Genomic DNA, 16,366 nt, shown 5'->3' on the forward strand with positions numbered 1-16,366 from the left:
TGAGTGACACTCTGACGGAATTCGTAGTCGTGGTTTTCCTCGAAGACATCCCAGATGATGAAATGCCATTCTTGGCGAGGTTGTATCTCAGTGATGGCAGACCCTATATCCACAGGACTGAGAACGTGAGAGGACAACAATATTTCTGAGATGAATTTACCAAAAATCTTACTATTAATCTAAGGACGAATGACTTGATCCCAAACGAGTAGCAGTATTGTAGGAATCTAGAAATACATGTATTGGTTATCAGTTTGAAAGTAGTAGTAGTAGTAGTAGTAGTAGTAGTAGTAGTAGTAGTAGTGGTAGTAGCAGTAGTAGCAGCCAAGGGCAGATAAGGGACGCTGGGGCCCGGGCCCCCTCTGACAAAAAGAATGTTTATATAAAGATGAAAACGTTAATTTTATCTTTAAAAATAGAAAGAAGACGCCACCCCCTTTGTTGTTGTTGCTCGAAGGGGGGGGGGGTGAGTAAAACAAACAAAATAAAGCTTCATACCCGATAATGATGAAGGAAACTGAAAACAATAATTGCACGAAATATTACCCATTTAATTATATTTTTCATTTCTCTCAATTGTTTCTGTGAGTGTTTGGTGATATATCGTATTGGATTGTGTATATCCATAATGACAAAGTGCGTTCTAAATCTATTTCATTAATCGCTTGTACTTGTTACAGTGACAGACGAAACCGTTGTGAAGGACTTGTACACAACCTAAAGCAATTTGTAGGAAGCTGTTCATGACTTCAAGATTTAAAAGCGGTATTTTAAAACGATCCGATACTCTCCTTAAACCTGTCATTGATCGCGATAGTTTATTACACTTAACCTGCATGTGACCTTATCCACGGACGATATATTTTAAAGGTTACTACGATAGGGCGTACATATATTTATCTTCCCATTGGTTCATATTCCATTGAGCAGTATAGACAGGAAAACAAAACATCGATTACAACACGCACAGCTATACGAAAGATAGAAACGTTGTATCGCTCCTTGAATCACCAACCCAGTAATTTTCTACCAATCGTGTTTCGCTCTCTTCAAAATGTATTGCAACGCATTAATTTTTTACATCTTCGACAGTGAGAACGGATGGTGAAAGAGACAAACATACCAGTACAGACATGCCTATATACATTTTTGTTCACTTCTTTCATTATAAACATACATCAAGTTTACTTTCGCCCATCACATGCCGATAACTTTGAGATGACTGGTGTCGAGAATGGTCCGACCCAGCAGGTGTTATTTCGTGAAAGAGATGTAGATCAACACGACGGTTAAACAGACCGCTTCTCTGAAACAACGTGTCTGTGAACTGATCACAATGTATCGACAGTGCGCCTTGAACTTCGGGTGGAGAACAATGTTCTTTGCTCTTGTGATTCACAGCTTTTACCAACTTACCTCATCGGCTAGTAGTATCTGTAAAAACCGAAAGATAGCGGTAAGTGTTGTTGAAGGGCAAAATGTTTCAATTGATACAGTTTATCTGGAACGTCCACTTCTCAAGAACCAATTTCTAGGGTTGAGAAAACAGATGAAAACTTTGAAACTTAATTGCACACATAATATGCTGTGTTCTGGGTTGAATCGTGAACGTTATAAGTTGATTGAAGGAACGCACAATAAAAAACCATTAAAATATTAATTGAACGTGCTCAAAAAATTGACGAGGGAAGTCATATTATCAGGTTCTACAATGGATCAAGATGCGAATGTGTGGTTTTGATTCTGAATTTGACAGTCACGGATCCTCCTTCTTCCACAAAGTTTCCTGAAAATGAAATGTACTGTCATTTGGTGCAAAACACAGATGGCGAACGTGTGAACACCCTCCTTACGGAAAGGGGGGAAAATGGCCTGGCGAAAAATGAACCGAATCAGTCTTCAAATATGACATTTGATAATGCTGTTTGCAACTCTGCAAATAACTTCACAGTGTATCTTGATTTTCGAGAAATATTGCTTGTGACACAGAATTCACCAAGCGATTGCGGGGTCAGTAAAATAAATGAAATAGAGAACAAGACAAAGTCATGTAAATTTGATTCACTCGAAGAGCCCATAATTCTAAATGATCAAGCTAAGATTGTGTTTGAACGCTGCAATGGAAATGGGGAAACGCGTCAAAAGTGGCGGTATGTGTCTATTTGGGGACATGAGTTGTTGCCTCTTCCTCAAAAATACCAGTTTCATGATAATAACGCAGAGTTTCTTTGCGAATCTCATCCCAGCTCAAAAGTACATAACATAGCAAGGTTGAACTTAAGAGAACACAAGAATACTTGTATCTCGGTTTTCGAAGAAGCCGTCTATTCGACAACATTTTCAAATTGCACAAAACTGATTTTGAATGTATCCACAGCTTCACCATCAACGACAACTTTAAGCTCAACTTCTTCAACCAAAGCTTGCAAATTTACAAATCATATCCTGCCTACTGGAAGCTTTAATCTATCTACATTAATGGAGAAAATTTATAGTGAATGGGCAGAAAAGGAAATGAAAAACATATTCATTTTGATCTGCGTGGTATCAATCTCAACTAGTGCACTTGTGTTCTCGATCGCTTATTGTTTCTTCAAATGCAAGTTCGTTCGCGGCAGAGGAAATCTTCCAAATCATCCACTGAACTCCGAAGCTGCAAGACATGGTGGAGATACAGAACATGTACAAATAGCTTTCATTCCCTCTCAGAATACGTCTGAACTCGGCAGCAAGGAAACCTGGATCCAAAGTGATGCGCCAAAACAAGCATCGGCAATTGATAAAGGGAAGCACGACCGTGGTCAAGAACGTGGGCCATCTTCTCCGAAATGTTAGAGTGAAGCTCTTGAGCTTCATTCAAAATCTGTCGTGGTTGAGCATCACACATTACCCGACAAGCTACAAGATGTGGGGAAACCGTCTACCTCTACCGACGACTCACAAATATCGACGTCCTACCCACCCTGCGTAGGCAGTTACAGCTATTGCTCACTGGATGATGTCAAAGACATATCTGGGAACAGAGTACACCTACCTTCCACCATGCCACCATTGCCATGTTCCCCTTCGTCATCAAATGAACGTGGAGCTCGATGGGAATGAAACAATTCCCTCGATGCGAAGATGCCCACTTCGTCATCAAATGAACGTGGAACGCGACGTGAAGGGGGCAACTCCCTTGGTGTCAAGGAAGTGCCTTCCTGTCTAGTCAAACCAAAGATAAGAGGAGAGGGTACATTGGGAAGTGCCTCCATAGTGAGGTCGGACGTCGACGCCTTGTACGCCAAATCTGACATGAACCGAAAAACAAAGTAGCCAATCTCCAGGTCAGTCCCGCTCGAGTCTGGTCGAATAGAAATGACAATCCTGGACTTGGACTATGATGATAATAGAAATCCTATGGATAGCGTTATTGACAGTGCCATTACAAATACAACTCGAAAGAGTGAGCCCATTTATGAATCCTGTGACTGAATTGTGATGATTCGTAAGCCTGTAAAATGTAATTTTTTGTTCTTCACCATAATCTTAGCTTTTATAAACTTTTACAAAGGTACCTGTCAAAACTGCAATAATGCATTTATTTGGAAGGTAAAAATGTTCAGGGATATTATATCAGTATCTCTTCTGTTCAAATATTCAACCACTAAATCCACAATAATCGAATCATTGTCTTTCAATGCCAAGAACGAATTCGATTTGAACAGATTCAATATTGAACAGAATCTTAAATTTTATTAAATACAAAATAACTGTTGCATGGAAACAGTTTCCAGAACTATTCTTGTTTAATGAGAGTTTTTGAAGCCCGCCTTCATATAAAATGCCTTATTTAATAAAGAAATATTAGACGCCATCTTAAAATCGGAGACACTATGATATCTTGGTGGGTGACGGCTCTTGGCTCTCAAATGAGAGATCCTGAGTTCGATCATTGTCTGATACTTGAATCCTTGAACAAGTTGTTTGATCCACACTTGCCCCGCTCAACCCAGGAGTGTTCAATGGTTATAGTTCGCGATGCTGAGGTAGTGATAGTTTCTTACCTCTTTGGGAGAGCAGTGTTATCACAGTTCAGTTACTAGCCTCGAGCTCCTTGGGAGAGGAGTGTTAATAATTGTGATGAGGCTAAACATTGAACAAATAGGACTTATTATAATATATTATTATCATAATTTAATACCATAAGTTGAGATGTCGTAATGTCTTATTACATCTTGGTTTAATATGGTGCAAATCTTAGCACAAAACTCAGTGAAATATTACATTATTCTCAATACAAGAATTGAAACACCATTTTTTATCTTTCTTTATAACTATCAATTTCGGCCGAAAAGTCCGTCACAGGAATGAATATTACTCTTAAGAGCTTTGTGGCACAGTAAAGTTTTTTAACTTAAATTTCAGTTTGTATTACAAAAAATAAAAAAAAAATCACATTAAAAAAAGATATAAACAAGATAATGAAGGCAGGTGGAAATTGAAAACTAGATATGTAAGCAAACAGTAAAGTGGTTCTGAAACTCATATCTTGCAAGATAGACGGAAATATATATAACAGGATGCATTTTTCCATTGGTCAAACAAGCTCGTGTATAGTATCGGGTCATCATCAATCAACCATAACCTTGATAAATTCTCGATTTTGAAGTTTTGTTAGGATCGGTTTCACGTCAAGATGGATATGAAAGGGGATTAATTACCTGCTCGTTGAACACGTTCAGTGAGCACTTATGTTACTTGTCACTTTAAATTAAAACAAAAATGTTGAGGAAAAACGAAAACAGTCGTTAATCATTAACAGTAATCATTTCGTAAACTTACAGCAAAGATTTCCATTCAGTCTTCAAGTGCTTAAATAGTTGTGACCAGTGGTGCATTTTTAGTTCACCTATTGAATGGTCCTGGAACGAAGGGGGGTGGGCACTGAGCCTACTGTGAAAATGAAAATGACAAAGCTGTCGATTGGGGATGAGGAGGTGAGGTAACAATGTATGTGACGGGTCAACAGTTTAGATTTAAAGAATGTTAGTATGAATGCTATAACTACTCTTCATATTTCTATTACTCTGTACACTGTTTCGTTCTATCAGGTGTGTAAAGAGACCGTTCCCAAAAAGAAAAAAAACAGAACTGAAAAAATATGAGAGAAAATCAGAATAGAGGTTCCAAGATGTTTTGTTGTAAATGTAATTGAAGGAACTGTAAATTATATTTATCATGCTCATAATGAATCGGTTTCATAAGACGCAGGTTTTTTTTATTTACGATGTGTAAAATTTAGGGTATATCGATCTGATCATCATCAGAAAGCATATTACAACTGTAAAATATTGATTTAATGAGATTTACAACTACTATTTTAAATATTTTTGTGAATGATTTAATGAATGATTTGGTATCTATTTTTCTTCTTTAAGCGGGATTCTTTTAAAGGCAAAGCTTGTAGGATATATTACACTTGTTTATAACAATATGTATGTGTGTATATGTAATTTCATTTGATGTATTGCAAAGTCATGAGCAATCCCTGATAAAGATGTGTTATTTCGAAAGAAGAAGCAAGAAAGCTTATGGATCTAGGTTGATTATGCAGTAAAGGATAACCTTTATGATTGTAAATACCGCTTTGTTATGATAACGTCTATATTTAATGGCTTATAAATATCAGTATTTTCACAAACAGGAAAATACCCTTTCCTATCACCAATTTACAGTGTCTTGCGGGGCTTTCGGGTGAACTCAATGATGTATAAATGGCTTGTATTATAATGACACTAATTCGCTTTTTGTAATGTAATACCTATATGCATCATGTATCATTATACTGTACAATGTTTCAATTAAACCGGAATTATTCCGGAATTGAAAACTTCTACAATAAGATTGAGAGTCTCTTAAGCTCGCAACAAGAATCTCTCGAAAGGGGATTTGAAAAATGCAATGGCATAAAGAAATTAAGAAGATTCATCAAGTCCGCAGGATCTCATAGTGGGGGGGGGGGGGGTTAAAAAAGATTAAAACCAAAACGTCATTGGTAATGGTTTCGAGAATCACAAAGCCCCTTACTAGGCTATGTACCACTGAGGCCTTAAAAGTCCCACTTTACATATAAGCACAAATGTAATCGTAGGTATGTGGTCATTTCATTATTATATTCTACACGTCATTAATAGCGACAAAGATCGATATTAAAGTATCCTTTCTGACCCAAGCTCTAGCATGGCAATAAACTTTTGAATCATCATTAAAAAAATTGTGTTCATATCATTATGATAGGACAAAAATAGCCGACCCGAATACTGTGTGTGCGTGTGTGCTTTTCGCGCGCGCGCGTGTGTGTGTGTGTGTGCTCTCACCTCAGCATTCTTGTGGGGTTTTATGTGCGCTTCACATACCCCTTGTGAGGCATTTTTACTTTGTGGGGTATTTTTTCAGGACCCCACAGAGTAAAGTCTTTCAAATGACTGTATATTCGGTGTCCTATGCCCTGCGGGGCATTAGAAGTGGTACCCCATAAATGACTTTTTGTGAGCGTGTGCTAAAACTTGCACACTTTTTTATGGTAACATCGTAAGCACACCGCCGGGTTGTTATCGCCAGGTTGTACATACCCCACTAGTAGGGGACCACAAGGTATATCTGGAACGCACAGAAATACCCCACAATCAGGTGCCCCACAAAGGCCCTGATGTGAGAATGGGTGTCGTGAATTTGTTGAATAATATTCATACCAAATGCCATTAATATAAATCAATGTTTCTTATCCTATAAACACATTAACTAATTTAATCGAAAACTTCCTTCATTTCCTTCTTATTGGCAATATTGTAAACAATAAACAAATAGAGGAGCGCAATAAATAAATTAAAAAGAAGGGAGGAAAAAAAACCAGTAGCAAATGCGTGTTGGGAATGCCCATTACACCAAAGGACACGTAACTGTAAGAACTGAGATAAAGTCACTACATGTTAATTGCGTATATTGTTTCGAGTCTTCTGAACTAAGAGGTGTTTGGTCCTTGGTGTTTACTATGACACCATGACAGACTATAAAAACCAGTGTACTAGAATATTAATAATAATACGCAGCATGGATGTTGTTTAAAACGGGGTGAAAAATGTCGCGAGGAATATACAATTTTATGAAATATATGATAATGAAAGATGTACATTTTGATATAAGAATTTTTTTTTATAATAAAAAATATGAAGAAAAAATGAAAATAATATTGTTATTTTCATTGAAAATAAGCAAAAACCTTCCGGCTTTGTAAACAGCCGAGTATATTTAGCCATCAGTTTTGACAGGTCATGACCATACATTCTCATGCATGTCATACCATGGCTCTGCTGTATGAGTAATATCCTCAACTGCCGATCAAAACTAATACTTTTTTCATATTTAAACCGTAAAAAACAAAAACTCCAAAAAATATGGTTAGTCGTTGGCTTAGCTTTTTCAGAGGAGAATAATTCACTTTACCAGAGTACGTATTCTTTGGACTTCAACTTCTGAATTAGATCAAGTCTTAAACTTCATTGAAGATAGTTCTATAATGGTTTGTTGCCGTAAGCGCAGTCTCCTAGAAACATATTCGATCTTTTAATTCACAAACAAGTCTGTGGCAGTGTTATCAATACATGAATATTCACAAGTATCTAATCTACATAATCATATAGACGTTTAGGCCTACAGCCGAGTAGAATAGGGGATTCCCCAGTATTATATCCTGTTACTCATCACTAACATAAGTGTCGCCCTCATGAGTTCAAAACCAAGGTTCATATCTTTTGTATACGTGTAAGAACAAACATCGATACATTTTAACGCCATAAATATTGCCTTAAAGATTTCTCTGCAAGACATGGATGTTCTGAAGGATAATTCTGATTGAAGAAAAAAAAATACCCACACGGTCTTATCGTAACTTTCTCTAAATAGTCAGGTCAATATATGGTTTGACCCCCCCCCCAAAAAAAAACAAAAACAAAACAAAACAAAACAAAACAAAACAAAACATGGGATAGACATCAAAATTATGTCTCTGGGATGGATAATAAGTGATTTATGGCCATTTTTAGGTATCGTCGGCCATCTTGGACGCCATCTTGAAAATAACAGCTTTCTGAAGCTTCGATTTTGGTCTACTTTTAGTATGTTATTCCTGAGGTCGAATACTACTAGAAACCGTTGAAAAACCTTTTGTTGCAATTTTTTTGGGGTTGGGGTGTTTTTTTACCGTATATTGACCTGACTAAAAGAGAATTACACGTGATTGTCCCCTCCGTGTCGCTTATGCCTGTACACTGGCACACGATAACCAGATACCTGTGTCCGATTTATTTTCATTTTTATTAAAAAATGGAAGATAATTTAAGGGAACACAACAAAGAATAAACTTAATGAGTAAATTAATAAATTAATAAATAAATTACCAAACTTTTAAAAACAAATATTGCTATCTATATGGTTTTAATATCAGTTAATTGTTAAGATGTTCTTGCTTGTTAATGAACCGACGATAGAAAGCGAACTAAAACAGCATGAAATAGATGTATACCGTCTTGTTGACATTATCATAATATATTTGTTGTCATCAGCTTAGAAAAGGTGTGTCCATTTATGTATGTGTGGGTGTTTGTTCGTGTATGTTTGTGTGTGCGTTTGAGTGTGCATGCGTTCATAAAATAATTCATACGAAATGCAATAAATATAAATCAATTCGTAAACACATCAACTGATTGAATTGAAAACTTCATTCATTTCTTTCTTATTGCCGATATTGTAAACAATAAACCAATAGAACAATGCAGTTCATTTAAAAGAAGAAGGAGGCAAAATATTAACCCGGTAGCAAATGCCTGTGTTGGGAATGCCCATTACACATAATGACAGGTCACTGTATAACTAATAGTGTTGGGCATTAGAGGATAACGTCACTTGAGTTACATGTTAATCGCGTATATTGTTTCGAGTATTCTATACTAAGGTGTTTGGTGTTTACGATGACACCATCACGGACTATAAATATCAGTGTACTTGAATATTAATAATAATACGCAGCATGGATGTCATTTAAAAATGGGATAACAAATTGTTACGAGGAATATACAATCTTATGAAATATATATGATAATGAAAGATATATTTTTTTTTAAATTAAAAATATGAAGAAAAATTGAAAATAATATGTTATTTTTAATGAAAATAAACAAAATCTTTCGGTAATCACAGCCGAGAATATTTAACCATCAGCTTGATCATGGCAAGACTATACACTATTGAGCACATCATACCACGAGTGCACTGTATGCCAAATAGACTCACCTGCCAAATAGAGCTAATACTTTTCTCGTATATATACCGTAAAATACAAAAACTCCAAAAAATATGGTTGGTTGTTTGCTTAGCTATTCCAGAGAAGTATAATTCACTTTACCAGAATACGTATACTTTCAACTTCTAATTCTGAATTAAATCAACTTTTATACTTCATTGTAGATAGTTCTATAATGGTATGGTTGCCAAAAGCGCAGCCTCGTAGACAAATATTCGATCTTTTAAGCAGGTCTGTGGCAGTGTTATCAGTGCATGAATATTCACAAGTGTCTAATCTACATAATCATATAGACTTTAATAGGCCTCCAATCATGGACCTATGCTCCAACCGAGTACAAGAGGGGATTCCCCAGTATTATTTCCCTCTGACTCATTACTGATGTATGTGTCGCCCTCATGCGTTAATATCCAGAGTTCATTTCTTTGTATACGTGTAAGTGGGCAATTCCATAAATTAGGGACCCACTTTGCGACATTTTTGATGTCCCACTTGCATAAAGAACCCACAGTCCCGCACGTATTTGTGGCTCTGAGTTCAGACTTGAACTCAGAGGGGTGTGAGATTGTAAAGTGATTTCCAAGCATAATATTACATCATCATACCTAGAATCACTTTCACTCCACTATTCAAGTCTTTACTCAGAGCCACCAAAAATGTCACTAAGTGGGTCCCTAACTGTCATAAAAAACGCGATAAATGTTAACGCCATGAATATTAACGATTACTCTGCATGGATGTTGAGAAGCCGAATGTTCTAATTAGGGATAATTCTGCTTTCATTTTTTAAAAGAAAAATAAAGAACGATAACGGTCTTATAGTAACTTTCTCTAAAGGGATTTATACGTGATTGTCTTTTCCACATCGCTTCTGCCTGTACACTGACACACGAGAGACAAATTATCTGTGTCCGATTTACTTTCATTTTTATATCAACAAATATTTTTGTTTTGTTGTAATGGAACATAGACTTAATCGAGTAAATAAATAAATCAACGAAAAAAATAATGATAAACAATCTAAGATGAATATATTATGGTGTTAATAAAAATTTGGTTTTAGTAGTGTTTGCTTGCTAATGATGCGACGATATTAAAATTAGAAAATTAGAAATTATACCAAATATCTTAACATAAAAATTATTATCTTGTTTACAATTTATCATTATAGATTTGTTTGTCATCAGCAGAGACAATGTCTTGTATACCCCCTATGTCCATTATGTGTGTGTGATTGGGTTTTTAACGGACGCGTATCAATCAGATCATGATTGCTTACGGTCTGAGACCGACCGTTAGCGTCACCAGGCGAAATACGTGACTCCGATCAGATTCAGTTTGTAGGCAAAAAGTTGACCGTAACACCACCTGAGTAGCTAATAGACTAGTTAGTGGCTACTATTACCTTACCATGTTTACTTAAAGATATATACCTACCATAGAAACATTTGTTTAATAGATACAGCTGGAGCAGGAAAGAAGGGAGAGATATATCGAGGAGGCAGATAGGAGAGGCAGAAAGAGAAAGAAAGAGAGAGAGAGAGAGAGAGAGAGAGAAAGAGAGAGAGAGAGAGAGAGAGAAAGAGAGAGAGGGAAGAAAAGGGAGAGATAGAGAGAGAGAGAGAGAGAGAGAGAGAGAGAGAGCGAGAGAGAAAGAAAGAGAGACAGATACGAGTGTAAGTGGAGATAGAGAGAGATGGGAGAGAAATATGGAGAAAGAAAAGAGAGAGAGAAAAAAAGACATATATATATATATATATATATATACATACAGATATTGGTGTAAGAGGAGATATAAAGATGGAGAAGGCGGATGTGAGAGAGAGAGAGAGAGAGAGAGAGAGAGAGAGTGAGAGAGAGAGAGAGAGAGAGAGAAAGAGAGAGAGAAAGAGAGAGAAGGAGAGAGAGAGAGAAAGAGTGAGAGAGAGAGAGAGTGAGAGAGAGTGAGAGAGAGAGAGAAAGAAAGAGGGAGAGTACGGTATATGGTATGGTATTTATTTTCCAGATCACAATATATAAAGCAATACAACATATTAGAAAAGTACATATTGGCTGGACAGCCTACTCAGCTGTGTTGATATGACAAAACTGTTCTTCCTTGGGGTCCAGAAAATTAAATGAAAGTAAACTTACAATTACTAACCATGCAAAAAGTCGTGTTTGTTAGAAACCTGGAAAATATGGCGTATGGGAGGGGGGGGGGGGGGGGAGTAGACAGTCCATTGCGGATGCCTAAAGGCTGGTTCAGATATGACGCGTTAAATCACTCGACACCCCCCCCCCCCCCCCCCCCCCCCCAATACATATTTAATACATCAAATACAAACAGCCGCTGTATACCGCTAGATATCTGAACGAGGCATTACATTGTTACGTTTTCATTACTCTTCTAAATCCTGATTCTTGTTTCGTAGTCACCCATTATGGTGGACGTCAATGGACATGGAACCCGCTGTGCGAGCGTAGCCGCCGGTGCCAACATAGGAGTCGCTCAGGGCGCGACCGTAGAGAGCATTCGGGTAGCTGGATCCGATGGGTTAGCCGCGGCTGACGACGTCCTCGCAGGTATGTACTTTGAAATTGTGAAATTGTGAGCTTTTTCACTCTGTTTATGTTAGCGTGGAAGGATGGTGAGCAGTATTTTTTTTCAACTTGTGTGGAAGGATGGTCCTTCAGATGCCCTCATATTCAAACTATGACAAATACTCGCTGAATGTAAATTGGATCACATTATCATGCCACAAGCACCGTCTAAGGTGTTTTCAGCACTTTGGACAAAAACAACCCTCGAGTTTCTTTTTAAATAACAGATGTTATTTGAATAACCATAACCCCCAAACCTAACCTACAATCAACTGAACGCAACCTTTCCACTACTCTATTACCAATCACGAAATAAATCAAGCAGCAATAATATGGCAGGACCACTTGTAATGTCACCTACATTTTTGTTTCTTACGTCCCATTAATACAGGGCTTGACGACGTTCAACGGTGGTGGAACAACAACCCGGGTTCTAAGTGTGTCGTCTCCTACTCACTGATTTCCACGTCATTTAGTACGACACTCAACTATGCTTTCGGGAACCTCAGCGCGAATACCGATTGCGTGGTCGTCGTGGCAGCTGGAAACCAAGGTGCGGACATCAGCATGGCTGATGCCTGTAACTACTCACCGTCTGGATCACCTGATGTAAATATTAGGGACTTTTTAATATGTACGTCGACCTAGTGGGCTGCTACGTGTGACGTCTTTCCAAGGCAGTGGCATTGCTCTAAAGGGACGTCAGAGTGCCTTAAAAGGACGTCACACGTAGCAGTCCACTATGTCGACGTGCAAATCTAAAAGTCCCAATTCACCGATTCAGAGAGCTCAACATGGAAGGGCGCACGAGCGGTTAATCGTGCAGCGACAAGGCGACTTGCTTGAATTGAAGAAAGAAAATGTGCCTTATTTAAGTCGAAAAGACGATAAAGTGGTTGAATATATCACCTTCTCACCTTCTCTTTATTAAGGAAACGTCTTGGCGAGTAATAACAAGTCACCTTATCGCCTCCTTGACCTAAACAAGGCGCCCTGCCGAGTTCAGTTATCTTCTCTCCTTCGATCTCGACTGATACAAGGACCCGGCCAAGTTTTGACAAGTCGCTCTCTCGACTTCTTGGCATTGAGAAGGAGCAATGGCGATTTTTTAATAAAGGCCCCCCCCCCCCCCTTGAGAAAAAATCATGCAAAATCACGCGATTTTTACCTTTTTGGGGGGTTGGGCCCCCCCCCCCCCCTCCTGGCGCTCAAGGGGGGGGGGGTGCAAATTTTAAAATTTTCGAGGACCAAAAAAAAAAAATTGTGCTCACTACCCCCCCCCACCCTCCCCCCCCCCCCCCCACTGAGCGACTTTGAATTATTAAGTTCATTGGAAACAACGGCAACTTATGACGCGAAAACCTATAAAAGGAGAAAAACAATAAAATATTGACGATCCTTGGAACTATATCAACTAAAATTTAGGGATACACATGTTTACACAATTATATTTTTCCGCATAGCGGTTACACTTTGTCGGTACCCCATCTTCCCTCTACACTTTCTATTACCCCCCCCCCCCCCACCCTTTGAAAGACGCCTCGCCACCCCTGTGCACTATTTATCTTTTGTACATTGCTTCTTGCTCTTAGGTTATCACGGTCGGAGGGTCGAGAAACCGTATGAATGGCGCGAGCGATGATCGTATCGGAATCTCCAATTACGGTCCTTGTGTCGACATCTACGCCCCAGCAAGAAATATCGACCTCGCTGCCCCTTCCGGAAGCAGTAATTCCAACTACTTAAGATCATCCGGCACCTCCTTTGCAACCCCTGCGGTGGCAGGTAGGAAAATCAATAATAATAATTAAGACAGTATTACGATTATAATAATCATATTAATAGTAATAATAATAATTAATGATAATGATAATAAGGGGAGGGCCGAGTCGGGTTTTAGGTAAGAGATATGATTAAACCTAGCCCTAAAAACCTTCAAATGTTTGGTCCAGGGTTGAAGTTATGAATTCGGTTAGTATGGTAAAGGTAAAGGAATGTCCTCGGATTAGTACAGCAACAAATGATTTTTTTCGCAGAATGTATCTAATGTTGATGCGTGGTTAACATGTGCGCTATGAAATATATATTAGGCCTCCAATTTAAACTATTATTATAATTAATATCATTATTATCATTATTATCGTTATTGTTACTCCTATTATTATCATATCTTTAACGGTTGGTGTACCTAGGTGCTGCCGCCATGATTCTGTCCACCACTAGCCTGACACCTACTGGGAGTGAGACAATGACCGATCTCGTCCTGGACATCCTTATTGCGACAAGTGCCAAGGACAAGCTGACGAGTCTTCCAGCTAGCAACGCCGCGGTTTTACCTTCCAATAACCGCCTTCTGAACGTTGTCAGCAATACTTACTACGCATAAACCCCCGGTGGGTGTAGTTGGTGATGACAATGTACCATGGTAATTGACATTGTCATTTTCATTGTCTTTGTCTTTGACATGGTCATTGTAACCCTGGTAGAAGACAACTTAAACTTTGAATTGATTAATAGCTGATTAAAACATAGATGAATTAATATAAGTAACGGTATCAAACGCTTCTATCTTTTATTTAAATGAACATTTCGTTTTATTTTCTCGATATTATTGGTGGTTAGTTTTCGTTTCTTGCTAAAACTGTTTTTAACTAATCTTTCTTCTTTCTATCATGATATCACAAATTCGTACTTCAAACAAAAAATACTGTAGCAGTACAATTTCATTATTCAGGGGGGGGGGGGGTCGGTGAGGTTTAGACAATTCTGCTATTCACAGGATCATTTACAAGTATCTTCATTTCTAGATTAGAGTATGTAGTTTTTTTACGTATTGCCATACATGCTGTCCCTTTTTCTTTACCATGTATTCTAAATATTGAAAATTAAGCTATGAAATGATGATAATAAACGAATGATATTGTTAGTTAGCATATATTTCTTGGTTTTTTTAGTTTCTTGTTCCGAGTCTAATCGAAGTGCAACCCATTAAGATCCTTTGAAGGATTAATACAAAAAAGAGTCATGATATTTACGAATATGGCACGCCTTTAGGGAAACAAATAAATATATGCGACACTTTCAAAAAATATATTTCACTTAACTCTGTTATATGAAGATAAAGTAGGAGAGAGAGGGAGAGAGAGAGAGAGAGAGAGAGAAGGAAGGGGAGAGGAGGTGAGGTACTCAACTTCTGGGCGGGCTCATGAAACCAACAATGTTATTCTCATGCAGGTGCCGAAGAACCAGGGAGGGAGAAGGGGGGGGGGGGGGGGGTGTACGAGGAAAGAGGGAAGGACTGCAGCCACACCCTTACCTTATTTTAGTTGGTGCATATAACTACTACAGCACTGTATGCAGCGTGATTAGGAACGCCCCTCAAAAAAACAAAAAAAGATATATAAATAAACAAATAAAAATAAATAAATAAATATAAGTGTTAATGCAGATTATTTTGTAATAGTTTATGAATACAATGACAAAATATAAAATGTCTGCATTATTCCTTTGTAAAAATTATGATTTAAACAAGTTTCTATTCACTCTATAGTATTGTATATATTCCACCCATCAAACAGGCACATCTAGACTTGATAAGTCTTAACTATGAAGATTTTTTTTTTTTAAATATTTAAAAAATATTGTAATTGTACAGAGATACAAAAAAGAGGAATGGCATTATTTGTATGGATATTAAGTCCACAAAGAAAAACAAAGAAAAAAAAGATTTTAAGAAAAAAAGATTTAGATTGAAAAAGGTAAACTTGAAAAGCTTAAAATACAATATTGATGGCAAAAAGTTAATACATAGTATTTCTGATGTCATTAAATCCATGGAAACCTAAACTATGTCTTACCAGACAGAAATATATTAGCCGGTTCGTTTTGGATTGATGAAGGTTGAAATTATGTAGAGGCCTTTCCTCAACTGTATAGCAATTCCCAATATACACCAAGACTAGAACCGCGTTCAGGTGATATCGCAGATTACATATAATTAGGATGCTCTCCTTTGTCTTTGATAATGATTAGGAATCATACATGGGATATATACGTAAATGGAATATGATTGCTTCAGTAAACCTTATATCAGGTATTCAAGAAGCAAATCTGTATCGTGATACATACAGTATATAACTTTGCTTGCTGAATTCATTTTCCCCTTTCTTTCTTCTTATGGTTATTGTACGATAATTATAAATAGAATTTTAAAAATCCTATTTTTTTTTGCCTGTGAACCTGATCTACGGTATTTAGTCAAGCAAAACTATTTAAAAGTAGAAATAGAAAAAGAAATTCAGGTTATTGCCAATGTGGTATACTGCTAAGTTGAAATAGAAAAGGGCATTAACACTTGGTATGAATGTGATATTTGCCAAGTGGGATGAGTAGGAACGAGACTGCAATAATCACCTCACCGACAAAAAAAGGAAAAGTTAAAGA

The 16,366-nt window shown here is 37.4% G+C and overlaps 1 protein-coding gene across 1 annotated transcript; it reads left to right on the forward strand.

Annotated features, from left to right (window-relative positions):
• The first annotated feature begins 11,140 nt into the window (after window positions 1–11,140).
• On the forward strand, window positions 11,141–14,858 carry LOC105445361 (subtilisin-like protease 2). The gene is made up of 5 exons (XM_030994165.1): window positions 11,141–11,155; window positions 11,755–11,905; window positions 12,315–12,532; window positions 13,516–13,708; window positions 14,116–14,858. The coding sequence occupies exons 1-5, from the start codon at window positions 11,141–11,143 to the stop codon at window positions 14,307–14,309; spliced, it is 771 nt and encodes a 256-aa protein (XP_030850025.1). The 3' UTR covers window positions 14,310–14,858.
• The last annotated feature ends 1,508 nt before the right edge of the window (window positions 14,859–16,366 follow it).

The sequence above is a fragment of the Strongylocentrotus purpuratus genome, unplaced genomic scaffold (assembly GCF_000002235.5).
Source record: "Strongylocentrotus purpuratus isolate Spur 01 unplaced genomic scaffold, Spur_5.0 spur5_scaffold_21, whole genome shotgun sequence".
Classification (NCBI taxonomy): domain Eukaryota; kingdom Metazoa; phylum Echinodermata; class Echinoidea; order Camarodonta; family Strongylocentrotidae; genus Strongylocentrotus; species Strongylocentrotus purpuratus.